This window comes from Nipponia nippon, unplaced genomic scaffold (genome assembly GCF_047370975.1).
Source record: "Nipponia nippon isolate SJK-2023a ecotype South Korea unplaced genomic scaffold, ASM4737097v1 scaffold_4, whole genome shotgun sequence".
NCBI classification, from domain to species: Eukaryota; Metazoa; Chordata; class Aves; order Pelecaniformes; family Threskiornithidae; genus Nipponia; species Nipponia nippon.
In genome coordinates this window covers 24,495,611-24,518,110 of record NW_028262358.1, presented here as the reverse complement: position 1 = coordinate 24,518,110, position 22,500 = coordinate 24,495,611, and the positions used below count along the sequence as shown (strand labels likewise).

Genomic DNA, 22,500 nt, shown 5'->3' with positions numbered 1-22,500 from the left:
GGTTTTTTATTATTATTTTTTAACAATTCTATTTCCATCGGTATCAGGTTCTTGAATTAAATTGCACTCTGCTGAACCACTTAGGTTGCATTCACTCTCCAGGTTAAAGACATTTTCTTCCAAAGGTTTTCTCTTCGAAAGGAGGAGCCAGGGCAAAGGCAAGCGAGGAAAGGCTCTCAATTCAGCAGTTACACACATCAGGCACCCAGTTCTCCTCTTTCGCATACACACACACTGATGATGCTTTATTGAGATCAGTAGAGTTATTTTTAATTCACAGCAGCATAAGTAAGAGCAGAATCAGGCCTGTGTGGTTGTGGGGTGTTCTTTTTATGGATGAGAGTACTTGGACCTTCCCCACCCCTGAAAAAAAGGGAAAAAAAAGAAAAAAAGAAAAGAAAACCTGCTATGTATTCGCAGCCCCATTCTCTCATTTAGTTGGAACAGACATAGCAAGGAAAATGATCAAAGAAAAGGCAGTTTCAACAATATACCCCTGTCACTTTCAATTTTGTTGTCAGACTCCAAAGGGACAGAGGAATCACCCATGGTCATGGGCACACTGCAAAAGTTTTCCTAAGTTTCTTGCATCTGGGTTTTTTTTTTCCCCTTAAAGAAAGACATGCAAGCACAGAAAGCTGTCAGCTCGCAGCAAACCTTTTCTCTTCAGAGGCACCAAAGTTTGAAGGAGGATTTATTTCTGACGGGACAAACCCTGCAGCTGAACACAGACCTGGCAACCCCCGTATCTGGAGGAAATGCAGTATTTGGTCCTGAAGTTTGTGACACACACCAAGCGTTAGGCAGAGGCGGCGGGCAGGAGAACCCACAGACCAGAGCACAGCCAGGCTTTGAATCCAAACTTTGTTAACATGGATTCATTTTTGTTGTGATCCAAAACGCCCATCACTCAGCAAATAAACAGTGTGACTACCTTATAATCCATTAATGACCAAGAAAAGGACCTGGTCACTACCTTACGATCTATTAATTACCAAGAAAAGGACCTGGTGCCTACCTTATGATCTATTACTTGCCAGGAAAAGGGCCTGGGACTTGTACAGGAGTTTGAAGACAGACGGGAACCTACGGCAGTTCACGAGCAGGGGCCGCGCTCGCCGTCGGTTGGGGGACTGGGGGCAGAGAGGGACAGAAGCAAACATGCACCCACCCACAGGCGCAAGAGGCTGCCCCGCTGCTGCCCAAGCCCCCAGGCCCTGGAGAGGGCTCCAGGGATGACTTTGCCCACTGCGAAACCTGAACGTGAGCTGCTGGCACGGGGGTCCCCCGGACCCCTTCTGAGGGATTAAACTGGGGAGGAAGAAGAGCTTTTCCTCCACCTCTAAAATTTGAGTGATGAGTGGGGGATTCCTTGTGCTGCGGAGCTTTGAAACATCAACTTGCATTCCTTAAGAGGCTGCCTATCCTCCAGGATTAAAAGAGAGGGTCTAGGAGCATTCAGTGCCAGAGAGGGCGGGCGAGTGGAAAGCATGCATTTCATTCTAGTTGGGCTTACTGGTGTGGCAGGTCGCAGGGCCGGTGTGTTTAGACTTGAAAAAGTTGCAAGACACAGGGCAGGAGGAAGGTAACCTGCAAGCAGCTACCGAAACGAGGCAGCGGGGCCGGATGCTGGGTGGAAGCCTGCGCACAGGGTACCAAAGGCTGGGGCCAGGCTGGCTGCCACTGCTCTGCCGTGTGACCTTGGGGACACTGCTCCACTCCCAGTGCCTCAGTTTCTCTTTTGGGTAAATCAACAGTGGTTGAAATTAAGTTGAGCCCCGGTGGTGACAAGCTGAGTGTCAGAGGCAGCCATTTATTTATTTATTAGCGTTTGCACGATTCGGCTTCACCTCTACGTGTATCCCGGTGTCCTTTAAAAGAAAAAAAAAAAGGGGGGGGAAAGAATTCGAGCGAGGCATTCACCCGCCAGATTTAGCCTATCTCCCCCTGCGTCCAGACACACTTCTGCACCCTTGTTCCGCAGCCCCTGCAGCACTTACAGCTACAACGGGAGGCTGAACGTCTCACCCCGGCAAGCCGAGCCCCGCAAGAACAAGCCGGGAGGGAGCCCCCCCGCCGCCGCCGGCCCGGCCCGGCCCGGCCCTGCCCGCGGGCCGCCACCGGGGCCGCTCACCGTCGGGCCGCCCCAGCCCCGTCGCTCCCCGCCGGCGGCGGGCCCGGCGCCCCCGTTTCTGAAGGTGTCACCTTAAAACAACCCGCGTCCCGGCGGGCAGAGGCTCCCGCTGCGGGGCCGCTCGGGCTGGGGGACGACGGCGGTAGCAGGGGAGCGCCCTGGGACGCGCCCCGTCGCAGCGGGGATCTGCGGGTCGCCCACGGCGCTGAGGTGGCGAGCGCCGGCCCCGGGTACGGCAGCCCCGCGGGCCCTTCGCCCCGCCCCGCGGCGGACAGGGGCTGCCGCCCGCCGCCCTGCGCGCCCCGACGGGCCGGGCGCTGCGGCCCCGGGGGGGGCCGGCGCTGGCGGCGGCCCCGAAAAGCTTCGCCTCCCGCGCCGGTGCCGGGCTGTAGGGCCGGTGATGCGCCGGCCGCGGCAGCGGCGGCGGGGGTGGACTTTTCGTAACTCGGGAGCGGCTTCCCAGCGGCAGCTCCGGCAGCGCTGTTTCGGCCGGTCCCGAGTGATTTCTTAGCGATCCGCGGCGGGTGGTTTGTCACATAACCCACCCGCCCACCCGCGTTAGTGACCCCGCTCCCCGCCGCGGAGGCAGCGCGAAGCCGCCGACCGCCCCGACGCGGCGGCCGGCCCGGCCGGGCCCCGCCGGCGGGCAGCGGGGAGCAGAGCCGCCGCGGGCAGGGCTGCCCCCCGCGGGGCGGGTTTGCCACCCCTGCCGGCTCCCAAACTTTGGCCGCGGCGGGTGACGGCCGCCGCGCGCCCCGCCGAGGGGCTCCGGCGCCCACGCGTGGGGCTGGGTGCCGCGGCGCCCCGCTGCTGGGACGGCTCCCTACAGCGGCAGGGGAGGGAGCGGAGCGGCTCCCCGCGCCGCCAGCAGCGGGGCGGGCAGGGGGCGAGGCGCGGCCCGGCCCCTCGCCGCTGGCACGGAGCTGCGGCGCAAGTTGTGGCCGGGGCCCGCCCGCGCCAGCCCGGCCTGCCCTCGCCCCGTCCGGGCTCTCCCCTGCCCTCGGGGCTCCCTCTCCCGCCGGCCCGGGCGCCCCGAGGGGCGGGCGCGGACGGGCAGCGGCGTCCTTACCTGCCGCGGGCGCCCTGCAGCGCTCCGCCGCCGCCTGTCCCGCCGCAGGACGTTATTCCCTCTCCTCAATTTATTCCCCCGCCGCCCGCGAGCCGACGGCTGTTTTCCTACGGGAAGCCTCGCCTCTGCGCCGGCAGCGGCCGGGCGACCCTCCGCGGCCAGCGGGGCGGGGGTGCGGGCGCTCCCTGCCCCACGCCGCGGAAACCCGCGCTCCGGGCGGGACGAAGCGCGCCCGGCCGGCCTCGGGCCGGATTGCAGCCCGGAGCTGTGGGAAGAGCCTCTTTTGGGGGGTTTTACCCCCAAAACCAATTTTTTCCCAGCGCTTTCCCGGCCGGGCGCGGGCTGCGCTGAGCCGGGGACGGGCGCCCGCCGGCCGACGCTCGGGGCGCGCTGGGCCGGGGCCGGGGCCGCCCGCAGCACCCGGGTGTGGGCACCGCGTGTCGCTCCACGCGCCGCGACCCCATGGGCGTGTTCGTGTTTATTTTCTGCCTCGCGCGTGGGAAGCGGCCCGCGCGGCCCCGCCACGCGCGGCAGAGGCGCTGCCCCCCCGGCGCCGGCGAGGGCCGCCCCGGCGGGAGGCGGCGGCCGCGGGCCCCGCTGGCGGCGGGGCTGTGACCCGGCTGCGGGCAGCGGGGCCGGTGCCGCAGCCCCGATGCTCCGGGCCTGACAGCCGCGCACCCCGGGGCGGCCGGCCCCGCGCTCCTTTGCGGCCGCCTTCCCGCCCGGACACTTTCCCGCGTGGGGCGCGGCGGAGCATCCCCCGCCCCCCCGCGGCGATGACTTTCCCAAAGTTTTTCTTCCCCCGGGGCTTTTGTCCGCCCCTCGCCCGTGCGCGGCGGGGGGGCGGGGGGGGGGCGCCCCGTCGGGCCGCGGCTGCCGGCGCTCCCGCCCCGTGTCCGTTTGTCCGCCCCCCACCCCCCCGCAGGTGCGCGGCCGCCACCACCTTCCCGCGGGGGCGGGGCGGCCCCTCCCCCCCCCCCCCCGCTCTCCCCTCTCCCCTCTCCTGCCAACTTCTCCCCGTCCCCCCCGTCCGTCCCAAGGAGCCTCACGATTGGGCGCCGGGCCGGGCTCACGTCACTGCGAGCGTGACGTCTAGTCTTCCTGTTTCCTTCAGCTGTGTCTTAAAGTAAATCTTGTGGCGGTGCGGAGCGCTCGCTCGGCTCGGCCAGCCCAGCCCAGCCCAGCCCTGCCCCGCGCCCCGCCACGCGCCGCTCCGCGCCGCTCCGCGCCCCTCCGCCCCCGCTCCGCGCCCCGCTCCGCGGCCGCTGCCCGCCCGCCCGCGCCCGCGCTCGCGCTCCCTCGCGCCCTCGCGCCCGCCCTCGCCCCATTATCATATTCATCAGCGGCGGGGCTCGCCGGGCTGCGCGCGCGTGTCCGCGTGTGTGCGGGGCGCGTGCGGTGTGTGTGCATGTGCCTGTGCGTGCGCGTCTCTGCCTTCCTCTCTTTCCACCGGCAAAAAAAAAAGAGGCTCAGTTTCGTCGCCGTTGCACGGAGTAAGTACCCGCTCCCTCCCCGCGCCCCTCCGTCCCTCCCGGCTTTTTCGGCCTTTTCGGGTCTTTTTTCTTCTTTTTTTTTTATAAATTCGCACTTGCTCGGGCTGCTTTAAGCGGTCGGGGCGGGGGGGGAGGTGGAGAAGCGAAATCCCCAGCAAAAGACCGATCACCGCTATCGAACCCGTGCTGCTTCTTTGCAGGGGGCAAAATTGCACCGACTTGGTCAGCTGAGTAGTTGCAATCCCCCGGCAGATAACGCGGCCCGGGGCGGCGAGCGCCCAGCCGCCGGAGCGCTCGCCCACCGCCGCCGGCCCGGGGCCGAGGAGCCGGTGACCTGCCCGCCGTTGGGTGATCCTCCCCCGCTTCCCCATCGCCCGCTCCCCGCCGCCTTCTGTGGCCCGGCCTCTATTTTATTCCGTGGGTTGGAGGGCAGCCGTGCGGGGACGGAAGCCGCAGCCCCTGTTTGGCTTCTTTTTGTTGTTCCGAGCTGCCTCCTCCCCCCTTCCCCGCCGAAGTTCCCCATCCCCTGCTTCAAACTCCTGCTCCGGTCCTCTGAGCCTCCTCTTTGTCTTGTTTATTATAGCTGCCTTTCTTTTTGTCTCTTCCAATTTGCTTGTCATTTGCACGTCGCTAGTTCTCCTTTTTAACCCGAAGCGGGAAGGGCAGGGACTTTTTATTCTTATTCTTCTTATCCTTGCAATTACTTTGTCATTTCCAAGGGCGGGACGAGCTGCGAATTGTGGAAATGTATAGAAAATGGGATTTGAGTGGTAGGTAGCGAGCACATGAGAAGAGATCAAATGCAAGTCGCGGGATAAGAGCCTTGATCTGGGAAAAGATTAGGATTATTGGTACTTTCTGTTTGTTTGGTTGTTGTTTGTTTTTTCTTCGGGGAGGGGGGGATTTAATTTTTTCTTAGCCTTTGATGGAGATCTTTCTTGGCTTTTTTCCTTTGCTCTTTATCGGCTGAGCGACCCGCAGCACTTTGCCATGTGTTTCAACGGAGTTAAAGCGCAGGAGGGGACGGTGCTGGGGGGCGCGGGGGGCTGCGTTTGGGGTGAGCGGCCCGGGATGGGCGGCGGGGAGGGGGGGGGGGGAACGGAGCATGCGGGGCCCGGCAGGAGCGGGCGGCCCGAGGGGCAGCCGGGGCACGGCTCCCCGGGGCACGGCTCCCCGGCACCGGGGGCGGAGCGGGGCCGCCCCGGGTCCGCGCGTCTTTGCGGAGGGGGGAGAAAGTTGCGCGTATCCCCCGCGGTCGTTTTGCGGCAGGGGCAGAGCCGCCGGGACCGGGGCAGGTGCGGGGCGGCTGCGGGGCGCGGGGGGGGGGGGGGGGTCCCGGCCGCCGGGACGGGCGGCGGTGCCGGGGAGAGCCGGGGCGGCGGGGTCAGCCGTGGGAAGCAAGAGGAGAAAGAAGGGTCTGGGGCCGGTCTGTGCGCCCAAAAGGCGCCTCCGCGGTGGGATGGAGCTGTCGGAGGGGTCGGTGTCACGGCCGTCCGCCCCGTCCGCGGAAATAACAGGCACGGAGGATATTAACTTCATGTCTTTGCGAAGTAGGGGATGTCAGTCAGGGCTGGCAGGGGAAACGGCTGCAGACTAGAGGTGCCCTTGACTGTCGGGCAGAAGTTCCTCGGGAGAGGATTTGGAAAGCCTCTCGTTTTCCACAGGTCCCGCGGCGTTCCTGGGTGCCCGGCCAGCGTCACCCCAAACCCCCCACCGGCGGCGGGGCCGGGCGGGGGGCGGTGGGAGCGGGGCCGGGGCCGGTGGGAGCGGGGCCGGGAGCGGGGCCGGGGCCGGTGGGAGCGGGGCCGGGGCCGGTGGGAGCGGGGCCCGGCGCTGGCCGCCGCGGGGTGCGGCAGGGCGGCTGTGGCACGGCGAGGTGCGAGGGCGCGGGTTATTTGTCACTTCCATCGGCCGCGGAGGTCTGGCAGCAGGCAGGATGAATTATACGCAGGCAGTTTCCTTACCCGTGGATTTGCATGTGGCACGTACCCTTTCTGTCGTCTTCTCGCAGTTTTTTCTGCGAGTTGCCATCAATCACGTAAAGTTTACGACCGCTGCAGCTCGTTTTGCATTTATTTTATCTGCTTTTTGTCCAGAGCTTGCCTTTAACAGCAGTATCACGTACTGTGAAATGTTTATTAATACTCAAGGGTAGACAGAGTATCAACATTTCACGAGTTGATCTGTGATAAAAAGTACAATGTATATACTTTTCGCTAACAGCTCCCTATTAAATTATTCTGTAAAGTATCTCGCATTCGCTGCATGGCACTGTCAGTACGTACAGTTAACTTTCCTGCCGGTTGAACTCCCAGGCCTCTCAGTTCATATGACTTGTCTTTTTTATGATCGGTTGATGAATTAAGATAGTCGTAAGAATGGACACATTTTGAAATTGGAGTTTAATTTCATTCAGGGCAGAATTGTAAATACTGCGATTTGTACTCTCTGAATCATGATTTATTCTGTCTCAAAGTGCAGCCTAACTGCTAGATTAGCTAATTCAGGAATTGTGATTTAATGACATCGTGTAGCATGGAAAAAAAAAGATCTGGGAAAACTTGGGCTGAGTTCGTAGTAGGAATCTGGTGAACGTTTCAGTATTGTCTCTGCACAGAGACCATGTGAGTTATTTTCTTCACAATCAGTGAAATAACAAGGACCAAACTGGCTTGAGAGGAGGAAAATGTTTTCAATTTTCTACCTTGAGCAGCTCGATTTCTTTTTCTCATTCAAAGAATCTGTTTCCTCAAGCAGCGCTGAGCACAGATACGTGATGGAGGGCCGTGCATCTCCCCAAAATAAAGGCCTGAACTAATGAGATGCTGAATCCCTCCTGTTAGTGAGCTCTGTCAGTTCTCCCTGTAGTCGATGGGCATCGAGGATGTTTGGCATTCACGCGAATTGCTGAATACCTTGCTGGATTGGGCCCTGGGTATCGCCAGGTTCATAAAACGAGGGTGGCTTTTTTCTTTAAGGCTAAAGAGCCGGTAGTGTCGATTTGAAGTAAATCAGGCTCTAATTTTTACTTCTTCTTATGGAGAAATCCTAATAGAGTAGTTGTTACTGCACGAGTAGTTGCTCATCATTTCTGCCTTGTTTCAAAATCTTTGATTAGGCGTCTCAGCAAAGGGAGTTAGATAACCCCTTCTCCCAAGAAAACTTGTGTCAGAGCCGTACAGAAAGGTAGTAGTTTCTCATTAGTGGCTAACGTGATTTTAGCACTGAACAGATCTACGGTGAATAGATGTCGTCTGTTCTTTGGATTTTAGCTGTGGTTTTGTGCGTGAAATGCTGTTGACTGGAATAATTTTCATCCTGCGCTTCCTAGCTGATTCTGGCAAAGCCATACCCCGTGTAGCGCTTTAGAGTGAAAGATCTAAATATTTCTATTAGCAGAAGCGTGTTAAATTTCTTCTGTGGTGTTGGCATAACGGGCTGACATGAAGCAGGCAGACGCTGGACCAAAGAAAGTAGTCGACTTGTGAAGAGATAGGAACAATTTCAGCTCTATGAACTGATATCTCCTTGAATGCATCCAGGAATATTCGTCAAGTTTAGCGCTTTACTGCTGTGTGTTTAATGGCTGTTTAGGTTAGGCTGGGGTCCTTCAGAGTGGCTGAGGAGGGCGAGTTTGAATTTACATCTCCTTTGCATCTCATAGGTGCATGAATTAATCTAGGAGAAAATGATCAGCATCTTTGTAGATCAAGATGAGTTAACACAATTGATTACAGAAGTTGATTTATTTGTAATGAGTGCGGTTATATACTTGACATCATATTCCTTTCTGAAGACCGTTCTAGCCAAAGCTTTGGTAACAGTAACTCTTGCACACCTAGAAATTAATCTGTTTCCAGTTAAAATGTCAACGCATATCAAATGGGTATGAAATAAACCCATGTCTGTCGCTGCTGTGCTGTTAAGTTATTCATAGCTACATTTTAATCATATCTCCTTAAACAAAAGTTTTGAAAGTAAATTTGTAAATAAAATACTGCAAGCTATGTTTATGGATGGACTTAGAAAGTGTTGAGGCCCTTGGTATGATTTTTGATGACATGGGCATGGAAAACATTTGGTTTCTGAGAAAGCCGCATTGTGCGAGTTGAGGCTCAAGATGTGGAGGGTAAATTTAATGTAAACTACACTTGGCATGCAAGGAGTATCAAAAGCGACGTGTAAAGCAAATTTAACCTTCACAAATTTAAAACTCTGTGACTCAGAAAGAAATGATGCTTCTGAAGATTTCTACATAGATCTTGACAACCTAAGCTATCTTTCTAACCATATATTTCTGGATAGCTGTACAGAGACAGGAGATGTATGAAATGTAGTTTTGAGACAACGTGCAGCCAAAGTACTGGTACTACATAAAGGACACAAACTTCCTAATTTTTCCCCCCCCCCTAAGAGTTCCCTATTTATCCAGTTCTAATCAGTATCAAAGTCTGCCTTTGTGGCTGGGATTTTGCATCCCGCTGTACGTGCCATTCCACTTCCCTTGAGGTGCGAATTGGTTTTGGTCCTCTGAGACCAAAATATTAACTGGCCCTTCAGCATTCATCCTGTTTTGTCAGGCTAACGTAGAACTACTTCTCATATTTAAGCCGAAAGGCACGTAAGCCTTGAAGCTGGCAGCCTGTAGGCTTGGGATAACACCAGGGCAAATGGGAGACATTGCTTAATACCTAGGTTAAGTGTATGATAACTCCGATGCTTTCAGCTTCCAGCGAGGGAAGGAGGGGGCATCGCTCCGGAGCACCTCCTGCCGCACGTTTGCGGTGGCAGGAATGGACAGGCGAGCAGCTGCTGGTACGGGGGCTCGGGGAGAGGAAAATGGACAGTGGGGAGGAAGGATGCGTGGCAATGACCTTCCAACCTGGTGCAGGACAGCCTATTTCCTGAGCTGCTGACTCAAGGGTACAGCGAGCCCTCCCCATGCGTGTCCTTGGTTGGGATTGGGCAAGAGAGAGGGAAACAGTGGTCAGGCACCTCAAATTTGCTGGGAAACGTGCAAAACTTGAAACCTGACATGAGGTTTTTGGTGTGAGTCTGGGAACTTAGTGCTGGATCTCAATCAAGCGCAGCTTGACCACAGAAAAGGAAGGAAAAGCACGAAGGTTTTCGGTGTTGGTGTTGCCTTTTTTTTGGCAAGTATTATCTTTACGGAGAATGCCTTTAGAATATCTTACGTGCAGTAAGCAAGAGCTCTTTCGGTTATCTTGCAATTAGTTTATATCGCTTTCAAATGAACACCACTAGACTGAAAGGTCAACCTTGACTCTGGTTTATTCTGTGCCAGTATCGCCTGCTTAAAAACTCCGGTGGTGGTCGCCCCTTTCCACCCCCTGAAGGCTTGGCCGTTTATTTACAAAAACAACCCTTCTGAAATCCCAGCTCCTCAGATGTTTTTTTTTAGATGGAGACCTAATTGTAAGAGTCTGATTCTGCCCCCTGAAAAACTCCATTATTTGATTAATTGAGAGAAAGCAGGAGACGGTCTTTTACAACACGTACTGCCAAGCAGGGCCTGATGCTACCACTCGCACGTAACAGGATTTTGGTATCCCTGGACTCCAGAGGAGTTGCTTGCAGGGTGGGATGCTACGTGGTGTGCAGGTGGCAGAATCGGGCCCCTGCAACAGAGTTCCTTGTTATTATTGTGAGGTCTCCAAACTTCACTTGCTTAATGTGCTCCTTGATAAGGAACGATCTCCGAAGGCACTGTTCTGATAACGGTGTAAGGCTCTGGATTTCCCATCTGAATTCATGACCTTTTTTTTTCTTTTTTTTTTTTTTCTTAATTTTTATCATTCTTTGCTTTCCTGTATGCAAGGAGCCAGTAATGTAAACAAACATCACATCCCTTGCGTAACTGTCTCTGACACCAAATCTCTGAAAATTCTTTTAGTACATCCAGAATACGTGGGCAAAGACTGCAGAATAAACATAATGTTTCTAAGTATTAAAAGCTTTTTTTTTTTTTTCATCCTGATTGCAAACTAAGCATTGACTACTGTCTTGATTTTACAGATTATTTCATGCTGAAATTATGCCTATTTGCATGGATAGTCATTCTTTAAAACTAGCCACAGATGCAGTCCTAGGGAGCACGTAGATGTTTTTACAGGTGAACCGAAAGAGATGGGAGCAATTCCAAAAAGTCTGCATGCTGCCTTTGGCAATATACCCTGTTATTGTGAAGATTGTGCTCTGTTAAGCAAATGTAAAGTTTAATATTAGATAAGCGTCGCATGAAAAATATTTTAATTTTCCTCGGTGTTAAATTTTAAGAAACAGGAAAGAGCATCTAGTGCTTTATGTGCAATGTGAGTTTAGCATCACTAGTTAATAAGTCACAAATTATGTCAAGAGCCTTTTACAAAATGCAAGGAAGTGTGTTATCTTTTTATGCTGTGTTCCTGGGAAACAATGAGAGTTCATATAAAGAGAAAGTATCTTCCTTTCTCACGCAGCTGATTGATGCTAGTTCTTTCATCTTTCCATATTTTTTCTCATCTTTTCTGCATGTCACAGGCAATAAGATTCTGTGTATTCAAAATATTACATGTAAGAAGGGCTTCACTGGGCATTCAAGATGTTGTTCTTGGAGATTTTTCTAAAGCAGAGAGATGTGACCCTGAACATGCCTCGTTTCTGCTATGCAAAAAATCTAACGTCATGTATTTTAGTGTACGAAATACAGAATCTTCAGCCTTTGGTAGCGGGGCTCGGAGAATATAAGTTAAGAAAAGGGAAGGAATGTACGGGGAATTCAAAACACCGTCATGGCTAGTCACTGGTACATACGAGGCTATGTTAACGAACTACATTTTGGCCTTTATTTGATCACATCTCTGTAAATATTATAATCCTGACCATGAAATATTTTAATGCATTTTTGCTTTGCTGAATAAACGTTTCCCTAATGATTTGAGAGGTTTTTTTTTTCCCTCAGTGTAAGCCTGAGTGCGTCTATGATTTCTTTGCCTTTCACATACACATACACTATCCTACCTACAATTACGTGAAAGTTGTTGTTCTGACCTTCGAATATTTATTTACCAGTTTTATCTCTCTTTAAAAAGCAAAACGACAATTATGGTTTTTACATCGCAATTGAATTTTTTTAATCCAAATTTTATACAATTTCTTGTTTTAACAATAAATCTTAAATAAGGAGTACTTTCATCTTCTTTTGTAACATGTATCTCAATGCCCTAAATTTAATCAATTGGTTGTCAGAGGCTGTGTTCTTCTAATCTACTCTTTCTTCTGAAGATAAACAGTATCATTTTAGGCATTTGTGCAAGAGAATCATATTACTGGTGCTTAAGCAGTTTTTGCTTTTTTAAATCTTAATCCATCTTAAACCAGTGGAGCAGAAATATTTAAAAATGTTTCATTTCAAGCAGAGTGCATAATAAATTGCAATAATTGTAATGTGCCATAAATCCCAGAGCCTATGCATTTTGCATTTTATTCAGGATTGAGGTCAGGAAATTTGGAGAAATTTAAAGAAAATGATTCATCAGTCCTTTTGTTCTGTTGGCCAGGGTCCCAGGATTCTTGAGCTGAGCCCAGCTGACAAGCTTTTGAAGATGGCACAATAACAGTCCAGTGATGCCTGACCATGACAGCACAGCCCTCTTAAGCAGGCAAACCAAGAGAAGAAGAGTTGACATTGGAGTGAAAAGGACGGTAGGGACAGCATCTGCATTTTTTGCAAAGGCAAGAGCAACGTTTTTTAGTGCCATGAATCCCCAAGGTTCAGAGCAGGATGTCGAGTATTCAGTGGTGCAGCATGCAGATGGGGAAAAGTCAAATGTACTCCGCAAGCTGCTGAAGAGGGCGAACTCATATGAAGATGCCATGATGCCTTTTCCAGGAGCAACCATAATTTCCCAGCTGTTGAAAAATAACATGAACAAAAATGGTGGCACGGAGCCCAGTTTCCAAGCCAGCGGTCTCTCTAGTACAGGCTCAGAAGTACATCAGGAGGATGTATGCAGCAACTCTTCAAGAGACAGCCCCCAAGAGTGTCTTTCCCCTTTTGGCAGGCCGACTATGAGCCAGTTTGATGTGGATCGGTTATGCGACGAGCACCTGAGAGCTAAACGCGCCCGGGTTGAGAATATAATTCGGGGTATGAGCCATTCCCCCAGCGTGGCATTAAGGGGCAATGAAAACGAAAGAGAAATAGCTCCGCAGTCCGTGAGTCCCCGAGAAAGTTACAGAGAAAACAAACGCAAGCAAAAGCTGCCACAACAGCAGCAGCAGAGTTTCCAGCAGCTGGTTTCGGCAAGGAAAGAGCAGAAGCGAGAGGAGCGCAGACAGCTGAAGCAGCAGCTGGAGGACATGCAGAAGCAGCTGCGCCAGCTGCAGGAGAAGTTCTACCAGATCTACGACAGCACCGACTCCGAAAATGATGAAGATGGCAACCTGTCTGAAGACAGCATGCGCTCTGAAACCATGGATGCGAGGGCCGGCGACTCCGTCGGCAGGTCAGACAACGAGATGTGTGAGCTGGACCCGGGGCAGTTCATCGACCGGGCCCGGGCCCTCATCCGGGAGCAGGAGATTGCGGAGAACAAGCCGAAAAGAGAAGGTCCCAAGGAGAAGGAGCAAGGGCCAAATGCCTTCCACCCTGAAGGCAAACATTTGGCTGAGACGCTGAAGCAGGAGCTGAACACTGCCATGTCACAAGTTGTGGACACGGTGGTCAAAGTCTTCTCGTCCAAGCCCTCCCGCCAGCTTCCTCAGGTCTTCCCGCCTCTCCAGATCCCACAGGCGAGGTTCGCCGTCAACGGGGAGAACCACAACTTCCACACGGCCAACCAGCGCCTGCAGTGCTTCGGGGACGTCATCATTCCCAACCCCCTCGACACCTTCGGCAGCGTCCCCATGCCCGGCGCCACCGACCAAACCGAGGCGCTGCCCCTCGTCGTCCGCAAAAACTCCTCTGACCAATCCGCCTCCGCCCCGCCGGCCGGCGGCCATCACGCCTCCCTGCACCAGTCCCCGCTCTCGGCCACTGCTGGCTTCTCCACCTCCTCCTTCCGCCACCCCTTCCCGCTGCCCCTCATGGCCTACCCCTTCCAGAGCCCCCTGGGCGCCCCATCGGCCTCCTTCCCGGGGAAAGAGCGCGCCTCCCCCGAATCCCTCGACCTGACCCGGGAGACCACCAGCCTGAGGACCAAGATGTCGTCGCACCACATGAACCACCACCCCTGCTCGCCGGCCCACCCCCCCAGCACCGCCGAGGGCCTCTCCTTGTCCCTCATAAAGTCCGAGTGCGGCGAGCTGCAAGACATGTCCGAAATCTCGCCCTACTCGGGAAGTGCAATATCCTTTTTGAAAGACAAGCAATAACCTGGTGCTGGCCGGCGGGAGAGGACAAGGGTCCATGCCCGTGTCCCGGGACCTCCCCTGGGCGCTGCGGGAGCGGGCGGGGGGCTTGGCAAGGCCAAATAAAATGCCGGGTCTTGGCTGATGGCACTCCTTCAGCAATGGTGTTCACATAAAATAGCCACCCGCCCTCCCCAAGCCTTTTAGACCGTCCCGCGGGGTCAGGAAGCCAGCCAAGCCCACGACCCGGGTGCCGGTGGGTTTCCCTGGCCCAGCGAGTCCTTCCCCAGGCGGGGAGGTGATCAAGGGGGTATCACCCTTGGCCAAAAACTCTTCAAGCCACGGCCACCTCCTTTCCCTCCCTTGCCAGGCCAATGCACGACCTGTGTTAATGGTGTCGTAGCTGGGGCTTGCAGAGAGCCACAGTCCGATCATCGCGAGCCTTCAGCTCTCAGGCGCGTAAGGGAGACGAAGCACAAAAGACACAGGTACTGATATATTCAGGCTGCATCAAGTTCTTTCCCCCACCCAGAGGTCTGTTCCTCAGCCCTTGTGCAGCTGCCTGCTATGCATGATTAACCTCTGTTCAGCCATACACAGAAATCTTTTGTCCTAACATACACAAAGCAAATTATTTTGGAAAGCTAGAGAGAACAATTAAATATAAAACTTCAGCTGTATTAAATTTACAGGACACTTCCCCTGCTTAAAAAAAAAGATGATAGTAAAATCTCTCTTTTTAGCTCAATAACAGGCTTTAGTTAGGGAAAAAAATCCATCTCTGCCTTTATTTAGGCATATCCAGACATAGTAACGATCTTTTCTTTTTTTTTCCTGGAAACTAGTACTAGATTTTTTTTTTTCTTTTTTAGCAGTAACACCTCCCACTCCTTCCATCTTTTCCCCTAATGTGCATTTTGGTCAAAAGATTTTTCTTCCAAGTACAGTCGTATTAAAAGTGAATAAAATACCATGCGTGCCCAGTGCTAAAATTGAGGATTTTGCATGAAGTAGATCAACGTTTTTTTCACAGCTCCAAGACCCCAGCACAAGGCAACAGCACAAGCACAGAGCCTTAGATGCAGCTAATTTCATTCCTAAATTGATGAAAGTAATTGTGACTGAATAACCCTGCCCCTCCCTGAGTAACGGTAGCGATGCTGAGGAACTTGTCCCCTTTCCAGGGGTATCATGTGAAGGCAGATGCTTGAGGCTGTGCCCCATCGCTGGGTGTCTTCTAGGCGATGAAGAACTCTGGTGGTTTTAGGTTAATTTAACCACATTTTCTGTAGATGTGTTAAGTCCTCAGGAGGGCGCTGGCAGGGCTCGGGACCCGCTGGTTATCTGGACTTCCCATCCCTCCCATGTCAGTGGGCACCACTGGGACGAAGGCAGGTGCTGCAGGTCCGGAGCCCGTCACCACCAGTCTTTGATCTAACGTAGGTCGAGTCTGAGTCAAGAATTGCTGCTGTCTGACCTGTATGAATAGTCCCATTTCTACAGGGGGAAGTGTTCCCAGTTTGAAAGCACCTTCCTTAGCTGTTGGTGTTTTTGAGAGCCAGCTGGTAGTGGACCTGATGTTTGAGGGACTTCTTTCCTGAAAGAGGATCTCTCTGCTGCATTGGTAGCAGGGAAATCTCCCTGCCGTATACATTGTATGGCAAAACAGAGGAGTCGGTCTAAATCCAGCATCACTCACAGTTACTGCCAGTTACTTTTGGAAATCCAAACCAAAAATTTCTCCTGCATATTGAAATGCAAGCTGCGATGCTTGGGAGGCAGTCCTGAGGTCGACAGGAGTGGCAGCCAAGGGCAAGACTCAGGCCAGAGCAATTAAGTAATTTCTACCAAACAGTACAGTGGCATACTAATTGTTTTGTATAAAAGTGGTTCTTCCATCCTGGGAGAGTAGTGAGCAGAGGTGAAAAATGCCAAGCCTGTGAACTAGGGGTGGTTCTGGGGTTGCACATGGTCCTCTCCACCCATGGAGCGTCTCTCCCTCGCCCCTGCTGTTTCTCCCCCTTTCTCCTGCGCAGTCTCGATGGCGGTCGCTAACGGAGCTTGTTGCTTCTGCTGAAACAGGGGTGCGAGAGCCCCCCGCCGCTCCCAAGCTCAGCCGGGGCAAACGCCGAGTGGAGTGACTCCCTTCCTCCTCCCTTGCCCTGCTCCTTCCCCTGCCATCGTGAAAGTGCTCTGACTTTCCCATCTAGGCGTTATTTCAGGCTGCAGTTTGATCTGGGTTTAGATACAGACCTGTTGGGACAAACAGGTTTACTAAAGAGCACTTCTACCCAACGCGTGCCCTGGTATACGGCTCAGCGGTGGGGATGGATGTTTTTTTCTAGCAGCAGCTCGTTTGTCCAGGTAGCTTGCAGTTTCCAGGGAAAGGCGCAGTATGGACGTTGGTTTGTTTGTGGTCGATTCTGTTGCGGCACTTTTATTTTACATGGTTGAATGTGCATATATAGGGAATATATTTCTTGAGAGAAGCAGATCTTTCTTCCCTGCAGAAAGCAACATCTGTTTTCCTGGACAATACAGTCAGGATGAGAACATAAGACTAGCAGATACAGCCAAGTTCAGGTTTTAGTAGTAGGCTAAACCACTGAACCAGCCTGGTTTTTGGTCTTTTGTTTTTTGTTCTTTTTTTTTTCTTAGCCAACGCCTGTAAAATGTATCTGATCGTTCCTTGCTGAATTGCAGAAGGAAATGGTTAATGTTTGCGTATGTTGCTAAACAAGATAAGATGCACCTGCAGCATGAATTCCCATCTGGGTCATGAATGCAGTCTGTATCTTTGCAAACTAATCTGTTTAATCAAATATTAAGTTTTATTCAAATTCCAAAAGAAACAGACAGCGAATTGTTTTTCTGTATGGTCTTCCTTTGTCATGCATCCTCTTTGCATCTCAAGAAAAATAGCCTTGTTCAGTCCCAAAACATTTGCATAGATCAAAATTGAAGCACAACAGTAGTTTGTGTGCTGTTAAGACATCCGTAAAGGTGAAGAAGTTTGGCGTGCTCTCCCTGGCAGGAGGGCTTTAAAACATTAGTGAAACTTTCTACAATTTATTTATTTTTAAACAGAATTCCAATCCAACTGGAATGAGTTTCACAGTCCCAATATATGAAAGCTATAATTAGTGAATTACAACATTTTGAAATGAGTAGTTATTACATCTGACTAGAATTAAACTAATTAAACTTAAAAAAAATGAGCGATTGTACAGCAAGTTGGATAACTCTGTGCTGTTGATAAAACCTGGGCGATGAATGAATACTTTCCAGGCAGCCCTTTCTTCGAAGGGTCTTGAAGATGCTCGCAGATACAGCTATTTGGAGCTTTGCTGATTAAAAGCACCTGAGGTGTAACTTAAGGAGCAGCCTGGCTTTGCTAGTGCAGATTTTTTACCCGATGCAGCCTATTCTTACCTCTTTTCCTTCAGCTCAATACATGTGTGGGCTAGGAAAGCCTCTTAGAGCATTTGTGGGAGCTCAGGCTGAGAGTAACAAGATCATCCCTGAAAAATATTTTTGCAAAAGAGGAGCGTTACCTGGGAGGATTGAAGTGCAAATGAGTCAAAGGCTGTGCGATGCCAGCCCTGTGCTTCTCCAGTTAAAACACACAAGAGCGCGTATATGTGTCGTTCCCAGTCTTGCGCTTCCTATTTCTTAGCGTTTTGCCTTTTTCCTGCTGCTGCTGTGGTAGGTGAGGCTGCGTTGTGCTGTGTAAATGCACGACGCTGAGACTCTCAGGTTGTTTGAACACCGCTTTAGGTTCAGCTGCAGTACACTGTTCCTCTGATCTTTTATGTTCCCGAGCAGATGTCTTTCATTAATTTATGGATTTATCATCTTTTCTTTCTCTCCTTTTTTTTTCTTTCCTTTTTTTTTTTTTTTTTTTTTTTTTTTTTTACACCTGGCAGCTGGCTCAAGTTTCAGCAGTTATTGTCTATTTTGCATTACCCATAGAATTGAATGTCATCTGTCTTCACAAAGCTATAGCTAAGAGAATTGAGGCAAGCCACACGAGCTGCTGGGACAGAGCTTGTTTGCGTTCCATTCGGCACCCCTCCTCCCTTTACCTCCTTAATATTTATTTGTGCTCGTTTTCTTTCCTGGCCTTGAATGGGGCTTAGCTCGTGTTCGGTACAGCTGTATGTTTACTGAATCTATTTCATCATGAGTCATTGTGCGTGTGTAAGTATCCTGGAAACAGCTAGTGCTTTCTTGGAAGAACAGTTGCTTTTCAGCTCAAGCACTTAAAAAGGAAATTAAGCAATTGGTCAGTTCAGTTTTTTTCTGAAATAGCAATGGGTTATCTAATTCTTAGCTCTTAAGTCTGTCATTAACTATTTTTTGCTAGATTATTGCAGATCATATCTTTTATCACAGTAAAGCGTTAACCTTAGGATCAAGATATACAGATCTGTTGCATATTTGATATCGCTTTAAGGCTGCCAAGTGCTTAAGAACAAGTATAATTTTAATAAAAAATGGATTTCTGGGAATTTGAGTCTCAGAACATCTTTTAATACATGTTTCATTCAATATCAATATCCTCTGGCATTAGAGCAGAAAATATTTAAAAATCCTAAATGCAGAAGGAATCCAAATGCTTAGACAACTGTCTAATATGCTTAAATCCAGCAAATATGAGAGCTTTTTTTGAAAGTTTAAGTCTATCTCTGAGCTTGCATTGAAAGAGAATATACGCCAAACCCGATATTAACATGTCGGCGTCAGAGGAATTGCAAATTAAGGACACTTAGGATTTATTTTTTTTTTTCTCCTTCTGGTTAAAGGAGTACGCCTTTGGACCCCCACTTTGCTGAAAGGATCGCGTAACAAAATGGATTTCTGGTGTCGAAGTTTTGATTTGTCTAAAACTCTTATCACTAAGCAATAGGTGACAGCTTGCTACTATTATTTCACTTACGTATTTTGACAGATGGCACTGCAGAGTGTAATGCTCTTTTAGACTTCTCTATCAGTCTAATGGAGGTAACTGGAGGTTCTTTCAACTCTTCTCTTGGCACAAGAAGTATGTCAGTCATAAATTATCTTCTTTGTAATCATTAAGCATCTAAAACAAAATGCAAGTTCAGCTGAGCCGTCTTCCGTGTACTTCCAGATAATAAGAGGTTTTTAAACTAATATTGTCAATGACTTTTTTTTTTTTTTAAATGCTACACTTTTCCAATCTAAAAATTAACATTGTAACTGAAATAAAGGGAGAGGGTTTCAGCAGATTTCACGAATTAGAGAGGAAGGAATTCTGCTGAAAAAGCCTAGCTAATCATCAGTAGCCTACTGATAAAAATCAGTCTGGGTTTCCCGTCTCGAGGCCTGGAATGAGATGTTCTGTGCTGACGTGCGCCTGGCCGTAAGGTGGAAGAGGCACCGTGGCTGCAGTGCATCTGTCAACTTGGTTGACCTTCCCCCCACCATAAGGTGTGAACCGAGTGAAATTTTCAACAATTGTGTTTAGGAGAAACAGTCCTTAGAGAAGCTTCTGGGAAGAACCCTTAATTGACCTTGTGGGGGCCACATTGATTTTCTCCACGTGCATCTTCATTTCTGATAAATTATAAAGCCATTAATTTGCTGAGGAAATGGCAGGGCCAGCCTGCGGCACAGATGTGACCAGAGCCGTCCTAGCATGCAGTACACAAAAGAGAGCCAAGAAGCTGGGAGAAAAATCAGCAAGCTGAGATTGTTATGGTTAGCTTCACATTCCCTTGGGAACCCTTTTAGTTGCTTCTGTTTACAGATCTAAAAGGTAATGATGTTTCCAGGATAAATAGGCTGCCTTATAGGGTAAGTGGCCATTTATTGATCTGCTAGCCCACATTTATCGATTGGTTAGCCCCAAATACAGCTTCGTTCTCCGAGGAGTTAACTGTGTAAATCAGGAGGCGACAAGTTTGTGGCGGGGGGTTTGAGGGGCAGAGGGGCTCTGGCTACTACAGATTTTGCTTTGATTTGCAAGGCAGCCACTGGAGCAAAGCAGCAGCAGGATTAGAGAGAGTTACTCAAGATGTTAAAATTTATCGGCACAAATGAAACGGGTGAAACGTACTGCCTGTATAAAACATTGCTCAAAATGATAAAGCGCCTCCGATTGTCTCACATGCGTTAGCTCTCTTTCGTGCAAGTGGCACGACACCGAGCGAAAAAGAAACTTCAGCCGGAATGGCAAAGGAGAGGGAGAAAAACCTTCTGATAAGTTTTCTGTGGCACATGCTTCGTGCATTTGTTTCCTTAGCAACAAGTGAACATACATATGGTACACAAGCCGTAAACTTGCAAGATTCCCGAGACCCAGCACCAAAACTGATAGGAAGTACGGGGTTTAAGTTACACAGCCCTGCATCCCTCGTTTAGCTATTTAACAGAAAATTACAGCGCAGCAATTTAAATGGTAATATTTTCTCCTGTAATCTGGGGAACGGCAGAGTATTTAAGGGGGCACTTTGCTAGCTCTATACGTTCAGAAACAGCTTTCTCAAGAACAGCGTTTTCCTTTACTATTTCAATCCTACATGCAGGAAGGCTTGTCACCGAATCACTTGAAAAAGGCCAAGCTCATGTTCTTTTACACCCGGTACCCAAGTTCCAATATGCTGAAAACCTACTTCTCGGACGTAAAGGTAAGAAAATCTCTTTCCCTCCCCCCTTTCCTTACTGCATGCTATATTTAGTCATGAAATGGTATCGTCTTATCATATTAGAGATTAATAATATTTCTGGGTACACAAAGGTTACAGCTGACTTTATTCACTTGTTCTTCCTGTTGAGGTGTACCCTGCTTGTGCCTAGGCGAGGAAAGGGGATGTTTTTAAATTAAAAAAATCATTGACATTTTAGAGCAAAGTAAGAATAATTATTACAGTAAACTAAGCAGTTTTCGTTATGCATATCCTATTAAAAAAAGAGATTTCTGGGTGGTAGAAGTGTACTTCCAAGAACATTTTGGAGCAGTTCTCAAGTGCTCCCTTATTGTTTCATTTCGGTTGGTTTCCTCATATTTGTGCTTACATAAGCAGAGTGTAGAATCCCTTTCTTTCTGTCAAAAAGAAACAGTACATTGAAATTCTCCATGCAGAAGCAGCTTAAAAACAAAAGTGATGATTGTCTCTTATTTACAACTTAATTTGTTGTTGATGCAGAGTACACTGAGCATAAGGAGGATGAATAAAGTGACAGATTCAGGCCACATTATTCAAATGAGGATATGAAAGCTGTCGACATACAGCTGCATCCTCCCTCATTCTACAGAATATTAGGACCTCCTGATTTTTTTTCTAAAAGTAATTGTTCCTTCACATCAACTTGATTTTGTGTTAATCATCTAAGTTTTTTTTTAAAAAAGCATAGATTGGGTTTTAATGATTATAATGGCATACATGGTGTCATTATCTAAGTAACTTTATAAACATTACATTAGCTTAAATTAGTTTGTTACATTCTCTCCCCCCGACCAAATTACAGAAATCCTTCTTTTAATCACTTTCGGGTTATGGGGTTTTTTTTGGTCTTAGTGGAAGATTATCCCAGAGGTTTGTGAACTTGGCCCAGTTTCTGCTGACCAGTTCTCTTTGGTCAAGTTTCTTGGCAGTTTTTCCCTTTATTTCTTTCATTTAACGTTGCATGCGCTTGCACATCTCAGTACACTTCTGCCCCTCGCAGCCGTACCCTTGAAGGTTCCTCTTATTCAATGCCGTGCGCGGAGCGGATGGTGGCATTTATAAAAAGGAGGGGGGGAAGCAATACAGGCGCTTCCTAGGCTAAATGGCTGGTCAAGAATCATTAAACACACAAAAAAAAGCTGTGAATGGCGCAGCGGGCCAAGTGGAGGGTTTGCTCTCAGAGTGGATCCACCTGGAATGGAAAAATCGGAGGGAGCGTTTCAGGCGACGCCGCTCCGATGAGCTGCCGCAGCCAGATGTAGCGCTGGCAGCGCTGCTCGGGAGGGTCCTGCTCTGGTGGGTCCTGCTCTGGTGCTGCCCTGCGCCTTCGGCCCTAGGTGTTCGCACAGCCAGGTACACCGAGGTCGGGATGGATTTTTTTCCCGGAATTGCTGCTTTTTTCCCTCTTTTTAAGAAGACACGTACTCGCATGTTTGCACGCACACGGTGACTTTTTCTTCTGACAAAGTTGTGTAACATGCAGAAATTTGCTTTTGTGCCAACTTACATTTATACGGCACCAGGAGGAACCCAAAAAGTGCTTTACAAACCACCTGCGTGGGACGGGGCCATTCGCCCAAAAGCGAATGCAGCCATCTCCCTGGGGACACGTGACAGCCACGCAGGGTCCGCAGCACCACAGAACCAGTGGTATAATTATTAGATACGTTCATCTTTTCTTGGGCTTTTCCATATCTCTGGACGCTTCAAAGTGCTTAGAATTTGTCTGCAATTTCTCGGGCCAAAGGATGCTCCCACTTT

General features: G+C 50.3%; 1 protein-coding gene and 1 long non-coding RNA gene across 2 annotated transcripts in view; one reads left to right on the top strand and one right to left on the bottom strand.

The window, feature by feature from the left end:
* LOC148053216 (uncharacterized) overlaps nt 1-3,499 on the bottom strand; it is a 13,111-nt gene extending 9,612 nt beyond the window's left edge. Inside the window, exon 1 of the long non-coding RNA XR_015708797.1 lies at nt 3,204-3,499. This is a non-coding gene — a long non-coding RNA (uncharacterized LOC148053216). The remainder of the gene's footprint in view (nt 1-3,203) is intronic.
* A 1,059-nt stretch (nt 3,500-4,558) lies between these two features.
* PROX1 (prospero homeobox 1) overlaps nt 4,559-22,500 on the top strand; it is a 49,710-nt gene continuing 31,768 nt past the window's right edge. Inside the window, exons 1-3 of the mRNA XM_087777120.1 lie at nt 4,559-4,696; nt 12,256-14,044; nt 20,593-20,700. Of these exons, the coding sequence (XP_087633246.1) occupies nt 12,323-14,044; nt 20,593-20,700 (1,830 nt within the window). The 5' untranslated portion in view covers nt 4,559-4,696; nt 12,256-12,322. The remainder of the gene's footprint in view (nt 4,697-12,255; nt 14,045-20,592; nt 20,701-22,500) is intronic.